The sequence below is a fragment of the Columba livia genome, chromosome 16 (genome assembly GCF_036013475.1).
Source record: "Columba livia isolate bColLiv1 breed racing homer chromosome 16, bColLiv1.pat.W.v2, whole genome shotgun sequence".
NCBI classification, from domain to species: Eukaryota; Metazoa; Chordata; class Aves; order Columbiformes; family Columbidae; genus Columba; species Columba livia.
This window is the reverse complement of record NC_088617.1, coordinates 3206711-3221483: the sequence shown is the minus strand read 5'-3', so window position 1 is coordinate 3221483 and position 14773 is coordinate 3206711. Positions and strand designations below refer to the sequence as shown.

Sequence of the window (14773 nt, the reverse complement as noted above, 5' to 3'; positions counted from 1 at the left end):
AGCAAGAGAGGGGCCAGGCTACGCCGACCCACAGACGGGTCCCATTTGGCCACACGTCTGGACAGCTCCCACGTGTCCGTGTCACACATGTCACCGTGTCTCTCCTCACGAAAAGCACTTCCCTTTTGCAAGAAAAATAGCTCGATAAAAACTGTCGACCCCTGCTCAACGTATCACAGGAGAAAAACCTGCCTGTCCAAGCAGCCGTTTCCAGTGCGTTAAAGAAAATAGGAGCACAGCGAGATGTATATTTTAGGCATCACATGCAACTGCAGCAGAGAATCACTGAAAACCTGATTTACTTCACGACCATAGAGGCAGCTTTGCAAAACCCGGGTGGTTTTGGAGGAAGCTGGGGCTGTGCTGAGTCACGGGAGGCGCAGCCCCGCAGCGAGGCAGGAACACCCACATTTCCCCAGCTATTCTTATCTTGTCTCACAGTAACTTGAGGCTCGTTTTCAAAACTGGGGCCTCCTCAGAGCAAACAAACAAGCCACCACATTCACCCAATGCTGCTGCGTCCGGGAAACTGCTGTAAATCACGCTCACAGGCTGGGTTTACGTGCGGAAGCGACACGGAACACGCATCTGCAATGGTTTCATGGCACACCAGCACGGACAATGGCTTTGTGCTCCTAAAAACAGGTGATTTATATTCCAGGGTGTCACAGATTTTAATCCTGAGCTATTTCTTCTTCTCTGCTCTAGTATACGTCACCATTACCAAGAGAGCAGAACTCACAAAAATCAGATTTCCTGAAGGTAGAGTACAAGACAATGATGTTTTCTACAGCAAATCAGTTCAACAGAGGCTCAATAAAACATGATTGATAATTATTGTTTTCTTTTTTGACAGCTACAAGCAATTGTCTTCTCTTTAAATCTAGTGCATCTGCCAATTTAAAACTAATCTGTCCAAAAATGAAACAAAACATCTGGCAAAAAGACTCCCAGTGAATATTGGCTAAGATTTACAAAGTTATACACCAGACCGTCACCAGCTACAGTATCAGACAACTCAACAGTAATTAGGGTAGAGCAGAGATGGTCTTGTGGAAAAAGGCATCGGGCAAATAGAAAATGGATACAAATAGCTAAATCAGTTTAGGTTTCCCCTAACAGGGGCAGATCAAAAGAAAACTAACCCGATTAGGAGGGAGAGAGACACTGATCCAGATTCATCAAGCAAAGCAGAACAGCTCTGAAGTGAAATTTATGGATGCTTTCCTTAGCAAGGTCGCACAAAGCAGACAGCATGTACCAGCAGATCTGGCCCAGATTTATGGGCTAAGGGTAGACCCTTTTAAATAAGGACAGCTTCCCTCCCCGCAGCTTACTTTCCCAGTTAAGCACCTATCCAAAAAAAATTAAAAATAAGCCATATAAAAAAGCCCCCCCCAATTTAATTAAATAGAGTAAGTGATGCTCGTTGCCTGTTGGCAGTGCCATTCTCCTTGCGCCAGGCAGCTCGTCCTGATTTCGGGCAGGTTGAAGTCCCATTGCCAGACCAAGGCTCTGGGCTCAGCCCATCTCAGCCAGCAGGAAGGACCGTGCAGGAAGGATTTGGTTCAAGCGTTGGCTGTGCCCGTGCACAGGTCCCCGAGCATCCCTCTCTGAGGATGCGCACTGGTGTGGTTACATGGCCCCTGATAGAGGCCAGCAGCTGGACCAAGGCAGGGCACGTTGGCGCTCACAGTGCTCAATCTTGTGGGAACACGGCACATGGAAACCCCGGGGGCACCGTGCCTGCCTTCCCAAGAGAAGCCTGATACAGATCCCGGCTCCTGGTAGCTGCACCAGCCAGGACACCTGGGAGCCGTCACATCCTCCAGCAAACCCTCTCCTGTGCGAGGTTAGCACGCTGTTCTGCACAACTGCCACCACCACTTACAAGGGGCTGATTTTAGTTAAGCACAGCCACTCAGTGACTTGCTGGGTCCCTGGGCTCCTTGTTAACCCCTACCTGAACACCCCCTGCCAGCTACGAGGCTTCTCATTAACACTGAGGCTCCCCATTGATGCACAGCAAGCCGGTGCAATCACCTTCACAGTGAGATGCATGCAGGCTGGCAGGGTAAAAAGCCCCACGGAGCCCCTCGCACACCTGCTCTTCCCAAACCCCACGGGAATGACTCATCCCCAGGGCCGATGACAGCTCTGACAGTCTCGGGAGAGGCTGCCCTGGCCATGTCCCCACCAGATCCTGGCAGTCCCACTGCTTTCCACAGCCGTGCACATCCCCAGGGATGCACAAGCACAGGTACTCATTTTCTTTTCAAAGCAAATACCCCTCAAACCCATTACACTCACATTAAATGCCTAAGCTTGCAAGTCAGCATTTGATGTGATCACTCTGTACATTGCATATTGTGCCCAATCTAATGAAGTTTTTGATACTCCAGGAGACTGTCCTGAAGTCTGGGCAGGCTGCACCGCTTCTCCTGCATCCTGCTCCGGCAAGGAGACCTCCAGCGTCCTTTCGCGGTCATGTCCACCAACAAACCCTCTCCAGTCACAGCCCTATCACCCTGCTCACCTTTGCTAACAGTCTTCGGAGCCAGAACAATGAGACAAAGCGCTCCTGTGCAGAGGTGAGACCTTCCCATGGCAGCAGGAGTGGGCAGAAGCGCAAAGTGCTCCCAGCCCCATGCACGGAGGGTCTCCTGGTTCTCCCGCTTCGGAGCATCTCCCGTCTGCTGTGGGACGGTGGCCTCCCACACTGCAGGCTTCTGCCACAGCTGCGGAGAATTCAGACCTCCCACCAAGAGCCAAGGGATGTCCCCAGCAAGACAGCCAGTGCCCAAAGTCTTCTTGTATTTTAGTGAGAGATAATAAACATAGCCGATGATAATAAACATAGCCGAGGCTTCGCATAAGCCTGGCCGAAACACCACCTTCACGCACATGTCAGACACTATCTGATACCAACTGAGGAGCTGATATTGAGTTGGATGTTATTAGGATCTAAGATAGAAACTTCTTTGGGACTGGGCAAAACTGCAAGACAACTCTGCCCACTGCAGCGTGAATAAATATCTTTTTCTTGCCCCCCAGCCCCCAACCCTGTTGCCTGCAGGTGACAAAGCTATTACTTTAATCTCCCAGTTACACAGCAACCAGCGCTGGTGTCTCAACCCCTCGAATCAGCCCGCTGGGTTTTGAATCCCTCTCCAACATCCCAGCAGCAGCATCTCAGGAGCTCCACACACGATGCTCCACAGCAGAGCTCTTTCCAGAGGGCACAGCAGAGACGGGACAGCTGGAGAATGAGCTGCCACAGCAATAAGCAGCGCTTTGCAAGGAGGAGTTTTAAATAGACATGAGCAGCTCAGTGGGTGGGTAAACAGGATCCCCCGTTTCTTTCCTGTTCCACGGCTGGAAAACCCACAGCCCCTTCCTGCGGGAAGGGACAGAGGAGGGTGTGGAGCCCACAGCATTGGGGCTGGTTTCCAGAACGGAGCAATGGAAGCCACAGGGAATCACCCGTCCTCACAGCAACCAGGCGAGATGTTTCCAGTGCTGCTGGGAACTCCTGGTGCCGATCAGGTCAATCCCCAAGGGGGAAAATGTGCCACATTAGTGTAGCTTAATAGCATAGGGCAGGAGTGCGCAACCGTGTGGTCTCAAAGCCAGAATCCAACAGAAAGGAGCTGAGTATTTTTCATACAGGCTCTGTATTCTTAAGGAGAAAAAAAAATGCATTAGGTGACCAAAACAAACTGACTTCAGCAGAAGTTCAAAATATCCAAATATCTTTAGAAAACGTGTGCCAAAATCCTCAGGGATTCATAAGAAGTCCCCAGTGAATGGCAGCTGAACGTGTTCCCGGCAGAGCTTGCTCCAGGAAGGCTGAATGAGCAATGTTTTTCTGGAAGCCTTTAAACCCGAGAGACTAAGACAAGGATCAAGCAAAGCCAGATGGCCAGACCTCCGTCTCGTCACCCTCGCACTGCTCCGGGCACGGCTCCTTCCACCTCTACCTGCAGTTCAAGCTGTCAATCCCACGTCACAGGAGGAAATCAGGCAGCAAATATTGCCCTTCAGCTGGAAGCCAAGTCTTTGAATGTAGATGAAGCAAGAAATATACCCCTGGACAAATCAACGCTGCAATATTCCTGCTATTTGACACATGGGAAATCTCAAGAGCACCGAATGACACAATGAATTATGACCCAAATCTTGAATCCACGCTTCAGATTCAATGCTGACCAGTACTCAAATGAGAGTTTTCCTTGCTCTGAAGAATGATGGAAAATTGCCACAGAGGAGAATAATTTGGGTCTGGGGGCAGAGCAGCAGCTTGTTCACAGCAGTTTCACAGCCATGTGAATAAAGCTATGGAGGAATAAATTTACTATGAAAGCACACAAGGCTTAGATGCCCTTTAAGATGAAATTTTAAACTCATTGGCCTTTCTAATCAAAGCAATATGGACTTCCAGCATATCGCCATGACCCACTGTTACCTACCAACCCAGATACATTGTGGTTTGGCACAGCATCCAGCAGCAGATTGGAAGTTGACTGGTTACAGCCTAGAATGGAGCTTCATATCACATACAGGACTTGCATCATTGTTTTGACAGCATCAGCTTTAGGAGCAAAGAAAACCCTGTGATCAACTGCCTGACAGCCAGGAAAATGTCACTGCAGATCTGCGGGGACCGTCCTCCTTCACTGGAGCTCTGGCTCTTGCTAATGCCTGCTATTTCAGGCTACCAAATCCAAATTTTAATTAAAAGAAGAGTCCCATTTAAGTTCCCGAGGAGCCCTGCTCTGGCCTTGCTAATTAAAGACAAACTGATAGGATCTGAAATGAAAAAATAAACCAGGTCTGAAAAGTTCGAGAGTCACAGAAAGAGCTGGAGCTTCTAACTAGGTTGAAACTCATTCTCTGCAGGAGCACCACGTATCATCCAGCCCCACTAAGGTCCTGGTCTCTGTAGAGCTGATGGACTCTCCAGAGGGTTATCTCAGCGCCTCAGTTCAGATCTCACCTGTCTCCACTGACAACAACTGAACGCAGCATTGGTGGAGAGATGCAGAAAGTACATGTCCTTAATACAAGTGAAATGGCTGCACTCTTTCATTGGAGAATATTCTGCCAGTAAAGTGCTGCTTTTATTGAAATAATTTTTTTCTTACATAGAGGATGCTTCAAATTGGGTAATTTGAAAGGCTTTGTTTGGATAGACCAAGCTACCGTGTCTCACTACATTCAAGCTTCAACCTTTCAACCAGAACCATGCAAGTACCAGCACTTGGTCTCCAACCTTTGCTGCTCTGAATCAGACCAGAGTGGAAATACTTTGAAAATGCCAGAATCTCCCCCACCCACACAAAATGTGGATGTTTCCAGACACAGGTGGGTGTAACACAGGTCAAAAATACAAGCTGTGTGCAGATAACGCTTCTCTACTGTGGAAACCATCAGCTGCCAACCGGGTTAACACAGGGCTGGTGCAACCACTGAGAACAGTGTGGGAGTGACTTCCAGGTTAATTCCTGGGCTGACAAGAGAGATTGTACTACTTGGAAAAAAAGTGTTTGTTTGGTGGGGGGTTTTTTGTTTGTTTTGTTGGGGTTTGTTTGTTTTGTTGTCGGTCTGGATTTTTTTTACTAATACGTAAATGCACGCAAATCAGAATGAGACTTTGGAAGTGTCCCATTGCCATCCAGAGCTTGGTGCTCTTATACTCACAACAGGGACCGATCCTCTGGGCCACCCCGAACGCAAAGCCAGGCAGAGCAGACGAGACCACCAGGAAAAAAGCAACTGAGATCCAGCTTGAAATCCTTGGCCAAAGTGACAGATGCTACAAACTGTTATAAAATGTATACGGAGCACAAGAAACACAACCGAGCACCTCAAGCCAGTTTCCTACAGGAGTAAAATTCACAGCCCCTCTACCCCACGCTATCTAGGGAATCCGGAGGTCAAATTCAGCAATAATCAGTTGCAAATTGCAGGGACATCAGTGGAAACCGCATCCGCTTGCTCGTAGCTGCACATGGGCTCTTGTTCCCCGGATGACAAGGAGTGCCGGGTGCTTGATTGCATCTTGGCTCTTGATTACAAACACATCAGCAGACAGAATTAAACAGTTCGCTTCCTGGCCTATTTAGCATCCTTTTGGTGAGGGGTTAGAGGGTAGGAAAGGCTTAGGAGACATTTTTAACAACATGATTTTTTTTTGTTGTTAATTTTATTATTTGTCAAGGCATTTGTAGCGGGTGATAAGGTTTCCCAAAGATCTGGCCAGGCTCCAGAGGAAAAAACAAGCAGTGAAAGTGTATGTAAAAGCAGCTCTGCACTAGGTTATAAGGCACCGCCTGAACCAGCTGCCATAGCAACTGCTATTACAGAAAGAATCAGAGCATTCTTCACGGAAGCAGGAAAACTCACAGTCAACAAGCATAAGGATGGGATGCAAAGCAAAATGAAAGGGGATAAATACAAGCAAGTGGGAAAAATATCCGGAACTGAATGAGAAGCAGGGCCGCTTGCACAGGTATCTGCTCTCATGTTGCAGAGATGTCTATAAATACATTAAGACACCTAACGCCAACCTCATTAGCAAGCATTTTAGATACAGTTGATCCTGCCTTGGGGCACAAGGTGGATTACATGACCTCCCAAGGCCCTCTCAACCTCCGTTTTCCATGGTTCTAGGAGGAAGAAACCTACACCAGCTGAGCTGAGCTGGCCTAGATCCAGACAGGCAGGAATTTAAATCTGGAAAAAAATAGATTTAATCCATTTTCAAGTTCTCCTTGACTACAAGAAGGGGCAGAAAGCAGAGCCTGAAGCCACAGCTTACAGCCAAGTTCTTCGTGTCCAGAAACTACATTCAAGTGCTGCATTTTCAACAGCATCAGGGTAAAGCAGCCATGAAAGGAGGCTTCACTTCCAACAATGTTCACTTCCTCATCAATACTTATTTGCAAAGAGGAGTGGGCTTTGGGGTTGGATTTTTTGGTGTGGGGGTGTGTTTTTGTTTGTTGGCTTTTTTTTTGCTGTGGTTTGTTTTGGTTTTTCCTGAATACACTCGGAAACATGGTGATGCAGCAAAACTCAGGGTACCAGCGAGCTCTCAGCAGCAACCAGGCTAACATCTTGCATCCTTTATGCAGAATGGGATTAGATGCCACAACACGGCACCATGGTGAGGCAGAGCCTTGGCTATCGGAGGTCACAACCCAGCTGGGCAGAGAGACAACACTTCACTCCAGTTTGCTGCTCCTTATTACACAGAAGATACCAGAGGTCCCCAACTAAGCTTTGTCATATGAACATCCCCAGGCACCTGGTTGAACTAAGGTCCCATCGATAATCTGCCTTCGGCTGACAAAAGTCCTGACGTTCCCAGCGAAGGCAGCAATCGCATCCTGAGCTCTCCCCGCTGGGTTTTGGCCGGGCAGGGTTTGCCGAGCAGATGGTGACCTGACGTTTCCTACCTGCTGCACCTCGCGCACACAGCCCTGAGTTTCAGCCTTTACTCCCCATTGCACAGATCGCTTTGCAAAAGCGATTACTCCTTACTCACGGTTCCACTAAGAAACAATCCTTGCTGATACTAATAAATAAAAAAAATGTCCAGTTCGCATTTAGGGGTATGTGCAACCAAGGAAACACCGGTTTTGAGTTTCCCCTCCAAAACACACTGCAGCCAAAATTTAGAAGCAGATGAAGTGATTTAAGCCACTTCTAACAAGAAACAAAATCTGAGATTGGCAACAGTCATTGGCCAATCCCTGTATGATTTAAAACACCGTGAATCCAAACAAACCATCTTTACTAGAGGGACAAGTAGCTTGAATCCAACGTTTGGCGATTATCTTCTAAGACTATCACAAAACATATAAGAACCATTTTCAGTGGCATCAGAAGTGGTGGAAGCTGGTATAAAAGCCAGAAACCAAAATGATGTAAAACCAACTCGTTTCCATCACACACACCAAGAACACGCATTCTGCCAAACAAAGTGCAAGTGGAAAGATAAGTCCGTGGAGGTGGGGGTGAGCAGCCGAGCCCGCAAGAGGTTGAGGGGGCAGTATTTAAATTTTGATCCAAAAAATTCCAGCTAATATCCCTACATCACCATTTCCTAGCACAAAAGCATCCGTGTGCGTGCTTTCAGTTCTTGTTTTAGTCAGGAAAAGCACCTGCTGCCTGCATGGAGTGCAGGAGGAAGACTGCTCGTGCTATGGGCCTTGCTGTGAAACAAGAGACTCAAAAGATGCCGAATTTCTGGTCTGTAGGGATGGAAAGAGCGTTTCCCAACTCTCATATCATGGAACAGCAAGCAGTGATGCTCAGTGCACACAGCAGCCAGCACCCTGAGAACATGCACCCCAAGCCTTGTGAAAGAGATTAAGAAGCGACTTGACCCACTGAAAACAAAACTGTTTTACAACAGCCAGGGTAATGTTTTTAAAAGAGATGTTCGGAAGTTAAGGAAATCTCTCATTTTGACATTAGAAAAAGTATTTCTGATCATACTTTTTTTTGTTTAAAGAAAGGGTTTGAAACAAAACGTTTAAGTTGACTCCCAATCTGGGGGAGGAAGGGGTCACTCCAGTAAAAACCCGAGTCAGACTTTCAGCATTAACATCCAAAAAGAAAAACTTGCATTTCAAGCTCTTATGGAAATAATTTTCTCACTTGATTGAAATTGCGGGAAGGAAAAAAAAAAAAAAAGGTTATTTACTTGTTATGACAACAGAGAAAGCTCATATTCAATATTGCTCATGGTCCCAGATGCCATCTAGTTAGCTGCCATATGCAAACCACCCCGCATTGGCATTGCATCCAGATTGCACAAAAAAGCCAAGTTAAATGTGGCCAAATATGTGAATCTGCTTTTGGAAGACGTACCAACCACCATTAACAAAATTAACAAAATCCATCATTGCCAAGAGCTCCCACATGCAGCTTCCCAGAGATGATGGGTTTCATTTCCACACCCGTGGAGTTCAAAACTCAAGAAATGCCTTTGCTATTGAACAGAGACTTCATTTCTGACTTGAGTCATTCCCCGAATACACACTCAGACTGCTGGTGATAAAAGGGATTTTTTCAGAGCCCTTCAAAGGGCACCAAACCCAGGAGAGAAATCGCAGACAGATAAATGCACTTGCTCATAGTCTTGCACACAGGAACCCCATGTAAAAAGCTTCAGGAGACTAATAACGTGGGTGGAAAATTAAGGCACCTCATAAAAGGTTTTTAGTAACAAGGGAACAGATCACATCAACTTGGAAAGGTTAAAGAAAGCAATTTATAGACACTAATTAGGGCCTCTTTTAAAAGTGCCTTTGCAAATGACAAGGTTGGGTTTGTTCCAGAAAGGTGTGAAGGGAGGACCGTGGGAGCAGCCTGGGACGGCTCCTGGAGGAGTTCACCACACTCATCATTCCTGGACATTTACAGATTTAAGGGTCGGCATGAATGGAAATGCAAGGGATGTATTTATACGAACAAGCTGTGCAATACATATATATACCCCCCCCATGGAAATCACACCAGTGCAGGACCCAGCGAGCCGCACGCCTGCACCTGCTGCTCCGCTAACGGGAACCGTTTTGCTGGATGCCAAGTCCAAGGTCATCAAACCTGAGTTGCCACTCACTTCCTGGCTCACTCGCCAGAAGGATCTGCACGGTTAAACTTCTGCAGAAACGCTGTTTTATGCAGCGCTCTGGCTCTGACAAAGTTTTGCTTGCAGGATGAAGCGCCTGAAGGTGGGAGCTGAAGGACTTTGCGGCGATGCTTCTCGGAGCCGCGGCTATGGGGGCAGCTCTCATCCGAGAGCAGGAGAAACCAGGGCACCGCCAGCCCTGCTGGAAGGTGAATCGGTCCTTCAGGGGCTTTACTTCTCTGTCGGTTCACTGAAGGGAACACAGCTCACCCCCAGCTAACACCAACACCTCCAGCTTCTGTCATTCAAGTGGGAGCTCCCCCTGCAAACGGGACGGCTGTGCAAAGGGACTTCAGACAGCAAATGCCACACGTTTGTACAGGCAGACACTTTACCCACCTCTGGGATTGCTTTTTTCGATTTATAGAACACCAGCTCCCCTCCCTGTGCTCTGGGGCTGCTTTTATAGGAGCTCAGTGATGTAGAAAGACCTGGACATGACAGCCCTGCAGCAGCCAGGGCTGCTTTCCAGGACGAGGTGCTGCCCTGGGAATGGCAGAACCACGGTTTCAGTCCATCACCTCGCAAGGCGGCCTCGGAGGGCCACAGCCTTCAGCAGCCCTCACAATTTCTTTGCAATTAGCACAGTAGCTTATAAAGTATTGCTTTATTGCATTACAAAGCAGCTCCCCTTCGCAGCCATTAGAACATCCCAGAGGCTGTATCCAACACTGCTGCTCCCTGTGAGCTCTGTATGGACTGAGCGTCCTCCCCCAATTTGCGTTGTCCTCCTGCAACCAGCTCAGACCGCCCCTATTGCTGGGTGAGGGTTTGAACATATTTCCACTCAATGCAGCGACTGTGAGTGATGCCCACAGTGTGCCCTTCCCAGCTCCTCCGCGGGTAGAGCAGAGCACGTCCAGTGTGGCAACTGGGAGGGCTCTGCTCTCACCCCGGAGATCACCCACAAACTGTCTGTAGATACTGCAGCTTTCCAGACCGAAGGTCCTGTCCAGCACGCTGCAGCCCAGCGGAACCGCTGCCCTCGGTCCAGGCTCGCTGCCCATCACTACTGCTCCCCAGCGTGACTGTCTGCTCACATCTGCTCCCAGCATGTTTGCAGTGTGCGCCCTACCCTGGTTCTATCAGCAGAGATCCAAAGGAGCTTTTAATAGCAGCTTGTTTGTTAAACCTGGGATGTTCTGACAGATCTGTTGCAGGAGATGCGAGGAACAAACAGGCAAGAGCCACCACCCCTTTGCGGCCCCTGCCCACACCAGGGCTGATGATCCCTGGCAGCCTTTGCCTTCGTCCCGCTTCACCACGCATTGAGATACAGCAATTCTGCAACATGTCCAGTCACCCACGGACTCATCAGCTGTAAACAAACCCGGATTTCTTACATGGGAAATAAGTCCTCTTCTCCAAGGCTGTCACATTTGCAGAGTCAGAAAGGTCACAGCCTAGGCGGCAAGCTGGCATGGCTCAGCCCAGTGGCCTTGTCATGAATGGCAGAAAGAAACAAGGACAAGGGAAGGTGCTGCAGATACCCACAGTTACACAGGAGCTGAGCGAAACGAGTGCTGCTCTTTCAGTTACACCTGGGCAAGGCATAGGCAAAGGACAGGGAAATCAGCATATCCAGGTCCTCAGGGACCTGGGGCTGCTCCCTGAAGAGCAGGGTAGGATTGTCCACCCACCAACTCCATCCTACATGGCTTGACCCACCAGCTCCATCAGGAGGTTACATCACGGCACAAGACACCCTCCGGACAAAGGGCCAACTTGCTATTCAGCTCCTCTTTCTGTTCCCCGATCCCATGGCACAGCACCTACTACCATCCCCTCTCCCACTCCAGGAGTGAAAAGGTTAAAAAATAAATACAAAAGCACAGAAAAGTACCAGGGAATGGAAACGGCACACCTGCCCAGAGGTGACGCGTGCCAACTGCGCCCCCGGCTCGCCAACCTTCCCCACGCCGACTTCTCAGCCTCTTAATCATTTATACTGCACCTCCCCCTCCACCTCCCACATGGAAACAAAAGATGATTCATATACCAAAATAATCACCCGGAACCTCCAAAACCCCACATATTCCCTCACTTTGGCCTAGGGCACTTGATATGGAATTTTCCCAGTTTTGCACCAAGTTTTAACTCTGTCCCCTCTGCCCCTTTGTTCTGGTCCCACAGCACTGAGGGGGCAGAGTGGGGAAAGAACCTGCCCATAATCCATTTTTAGGACTTCAGTTAATTAAGCACAACACAAATCAAACTTAAAATCCCAATGCAGCTGAAAAATCCAGCTATTAATACACAGGGGAAGCACCTGTGACACCAGGGATACTGTCCTTGTCCTCCCTGGCAGATGGAGAGGTTGATGTTCCACCAAGCAGGGAAGTGCCATGCCACCAGAGCCGTACTTGCAGGCACCTCTGTCATCTGCGCATCTCTCACAAAACAACAAATCATTTGTAAGGCAGACAGCGATGGAGCTTTCCTCCTTCCAGACTGCCCAGATCCAAAGACAGACAGTGCCGAAAGCAAAACTACAGCATCAGGCCTCTCAATGGCCCCATTGCACCCTCCAGCCCATGCGCTGAGCAGAGGCACCATTGTCACAGGAAGAGGAGGACAATGAAACACTCATTACCCACCCCAACACTGTGATGTGTCACTTACAGGTGGGCAGCTGGGTACCAAACCCAAAGCCATAGCCCAGCAAGTATCTGCCAGCACAGGCAGAGGCAATTCAGGTCATAAATTTGTCATCTTAGACATAACTTCACAGTGGGGCTTTAGTTGGCTTCACTGCTGGGGATCTCCGAAAAGACTACAACAACTCAGAGTGAGAAACACAGGCTCACTGGAGCAAAGAGCTGGAAGTGACAGTTAAACCTTTAAAGCAAGGAAGATACAAATAAAAGCCTGCAGTTTCCAGGGCATTATCACAGGTCTGCTCTCCCAGAGAGAGGCTACAAATGCACACAAAACCACACACATGCAGCATGCAGCAAGGATTGGCAAATGCTTGTAACATGCTGCCCAGGTGGGCACTGTCCACCAAACTGCTCCATTTCCAAACAGGTGCAAAACACGCACATGAGGACAAGTTACGGCGCACAAAAGACCTTCTCAGAAACAGGAATGTGACTTTGGGGAAATTCCTCACAAGACAAGACGAGGTCCTTGCCTGCCACCCACACACCAGGCAAGTATATATTCATCTTGCAAAAGATGCTGGAAACAAGACCAACATTACCCAGCAGAGATGCAATTCAAGTGGCCAGGTTTCCTGAGCATCTCCCTTGTCTCTGCCATGCCAAGGGATCGGGAAGATCACACTGATTTCCCTACCTGGCAGAGCAGCAACCCCAAAAGCTGTTCCAGATCTCCTCCAAGACATTTTTTACTGCTCTGCAGAGCAGCTCTGGCTCCTCAGAGCTTACAGGTTCTCCCCCATGCTGTGCTGAGGGTAATGGAGATTGACTTTCAGACATTTTTTTCCTCCCTTCAGATTTTTAAGCAAAAGCAAAGCACTTTGATCCACTTTAAAATGCTGCAATTAAACCAATTTCTGAACAATGTGGAGTTCTCTTCTATAGGAAGCATTAAGCAAAGCCATGCTTTTCAGTATTTTGAATAGGGAAAAAAATTCATACATTCACGCAGCTTTCAATCCGCCCAAGCAGGGAAGCTGAAGAGATTTACACTGACATGTAAATCTCTGCGACAGACTTCTGTGAAACCACCGAGAGGCACACCCAGAAGGCACAGAAATGTTTTACACCTTCTGTAAGTAGAGTGTGAAAAGGAAAGATATGAAAGCTGCCTCCCTTCCCCCAAATCTCAATCAAAACTCCTGCCCTAACATGGCATTCGTGCGCCCACTCCTGATGTCAATCAAGGTAACACTGCTGTCACACGGTGCTTTGAGGACCTCATCGCTCTATCAGCAATGGTAATGCTCCAGAGACCTACACCGCAGCAAGGGAACTCCAGTCCATGTCAACACAGATGCCTCTGCACACCACAGGGCTACATGGATCTCACAGGCAGCCAGACAAAGAAATTGCCAGATACAAGTGCCATACCTTCCTCCAAGTCATTCCTCAGAGAAGCCTCCAGCAGAGCGACGCTGGCTTCAAAAGACACTTTCTTTCGGTTAACAGCATTTCTCTTCTTCTCGTGCTTCCTCTTCTTGTGCTGCATCTCCTTCTCATACTGCGCCCACTTCTTCAGCTGCTGCGCCCTCCGCTTCTGGGCTGCCCGCAGCCGCTCCAGCGTGGGCACCTTATCCAGCAGCTGCAGCTCCGTCAGGAGGTCCACATGGGCATCCATCGCTTCTGCCGAGAGAGGGGGGGTGAAGGATGTCCCAGCGGGAAACAATGTCCCACCACAGGTCCTCTGGATCGCAGCTGCCTGCTGCTATAACGGCATCTTGAGATCGAGCTGGGAAAGGCCCATCGCAGTGTCCACTGAGAATACGGTAGAAACCTGCAACAAGGAGGAAAGTGTGAGGAATCAAGTCTCATCATTCCATGAAGACAAGGAACTAAGACTAGCCCACAGGCAACATCTACCATCTCAAAAGGCAGCTCACTTAATTGCACTTTATTTGCTTGGTTGCCCTCACTGGACTATCTGATTACACTCTTAGCCCACTCCAAACACTGCAGCAAAACCCTCTTGATTAAGCAGTAGTCTTAGTGTGCAATTCATTCACCTCTATAGCTCAAGGTAGTCTCCTCTCTTACGAGCAGCAGAAAATCTTAATGAGCAAAGATCTTCCACAGTATTCACTATAATTCCTCCAAAAATCAGTAGAGATTCAAGTACTGAGACACATTCTTCTCTCCTGCTTGCCCCTTCTAGCACAACCATCACCCCTCCCAGAGAAGCTCAACCCACCAGGAGCATCATCTGCACTTTCCTACTTCATCTCTTGGCCCTTTCTCACTCCAGCCCCAGACGAGGGCAGATGGAGAACGGATGGAGAACGTAATACCAGGGAGGTATTACTAACACTTAAACCACCTGAGCTACTTAAAGACATGGGGGTTTGTGTTCATTTCTCTCTTCCTTCAGGTTTTTTCTTCACCACACACCAGCTCATTCTGGTTTTGCTGTACA

General features: G+C 48.5%; 1 protein-coding gene across 1 annotated transcript in view; it reads right to left on the bottom strand.

Moving 5' to 3' along the window:
• Positions 1-14773, bottom strand: part of PPP1R16B (protein phosphatase 1 regulatory subunit 16B) — a 61328-nt gene that overhangs the window by 29030 nt on the left and 17525 nt on the right. Inside the window, exon 2 of the mRNA XM_065031890.1 lies at positions 13735-14137. Coding sequence (XP_064887962.1) covers positions 13735-13981 — 247 coding nt within the window. The 5' untranslated portion in view covers positions 13982-14137. The remainder of the gene's footprint in view (positions 1-13734; positions 14138-14773) is intronic.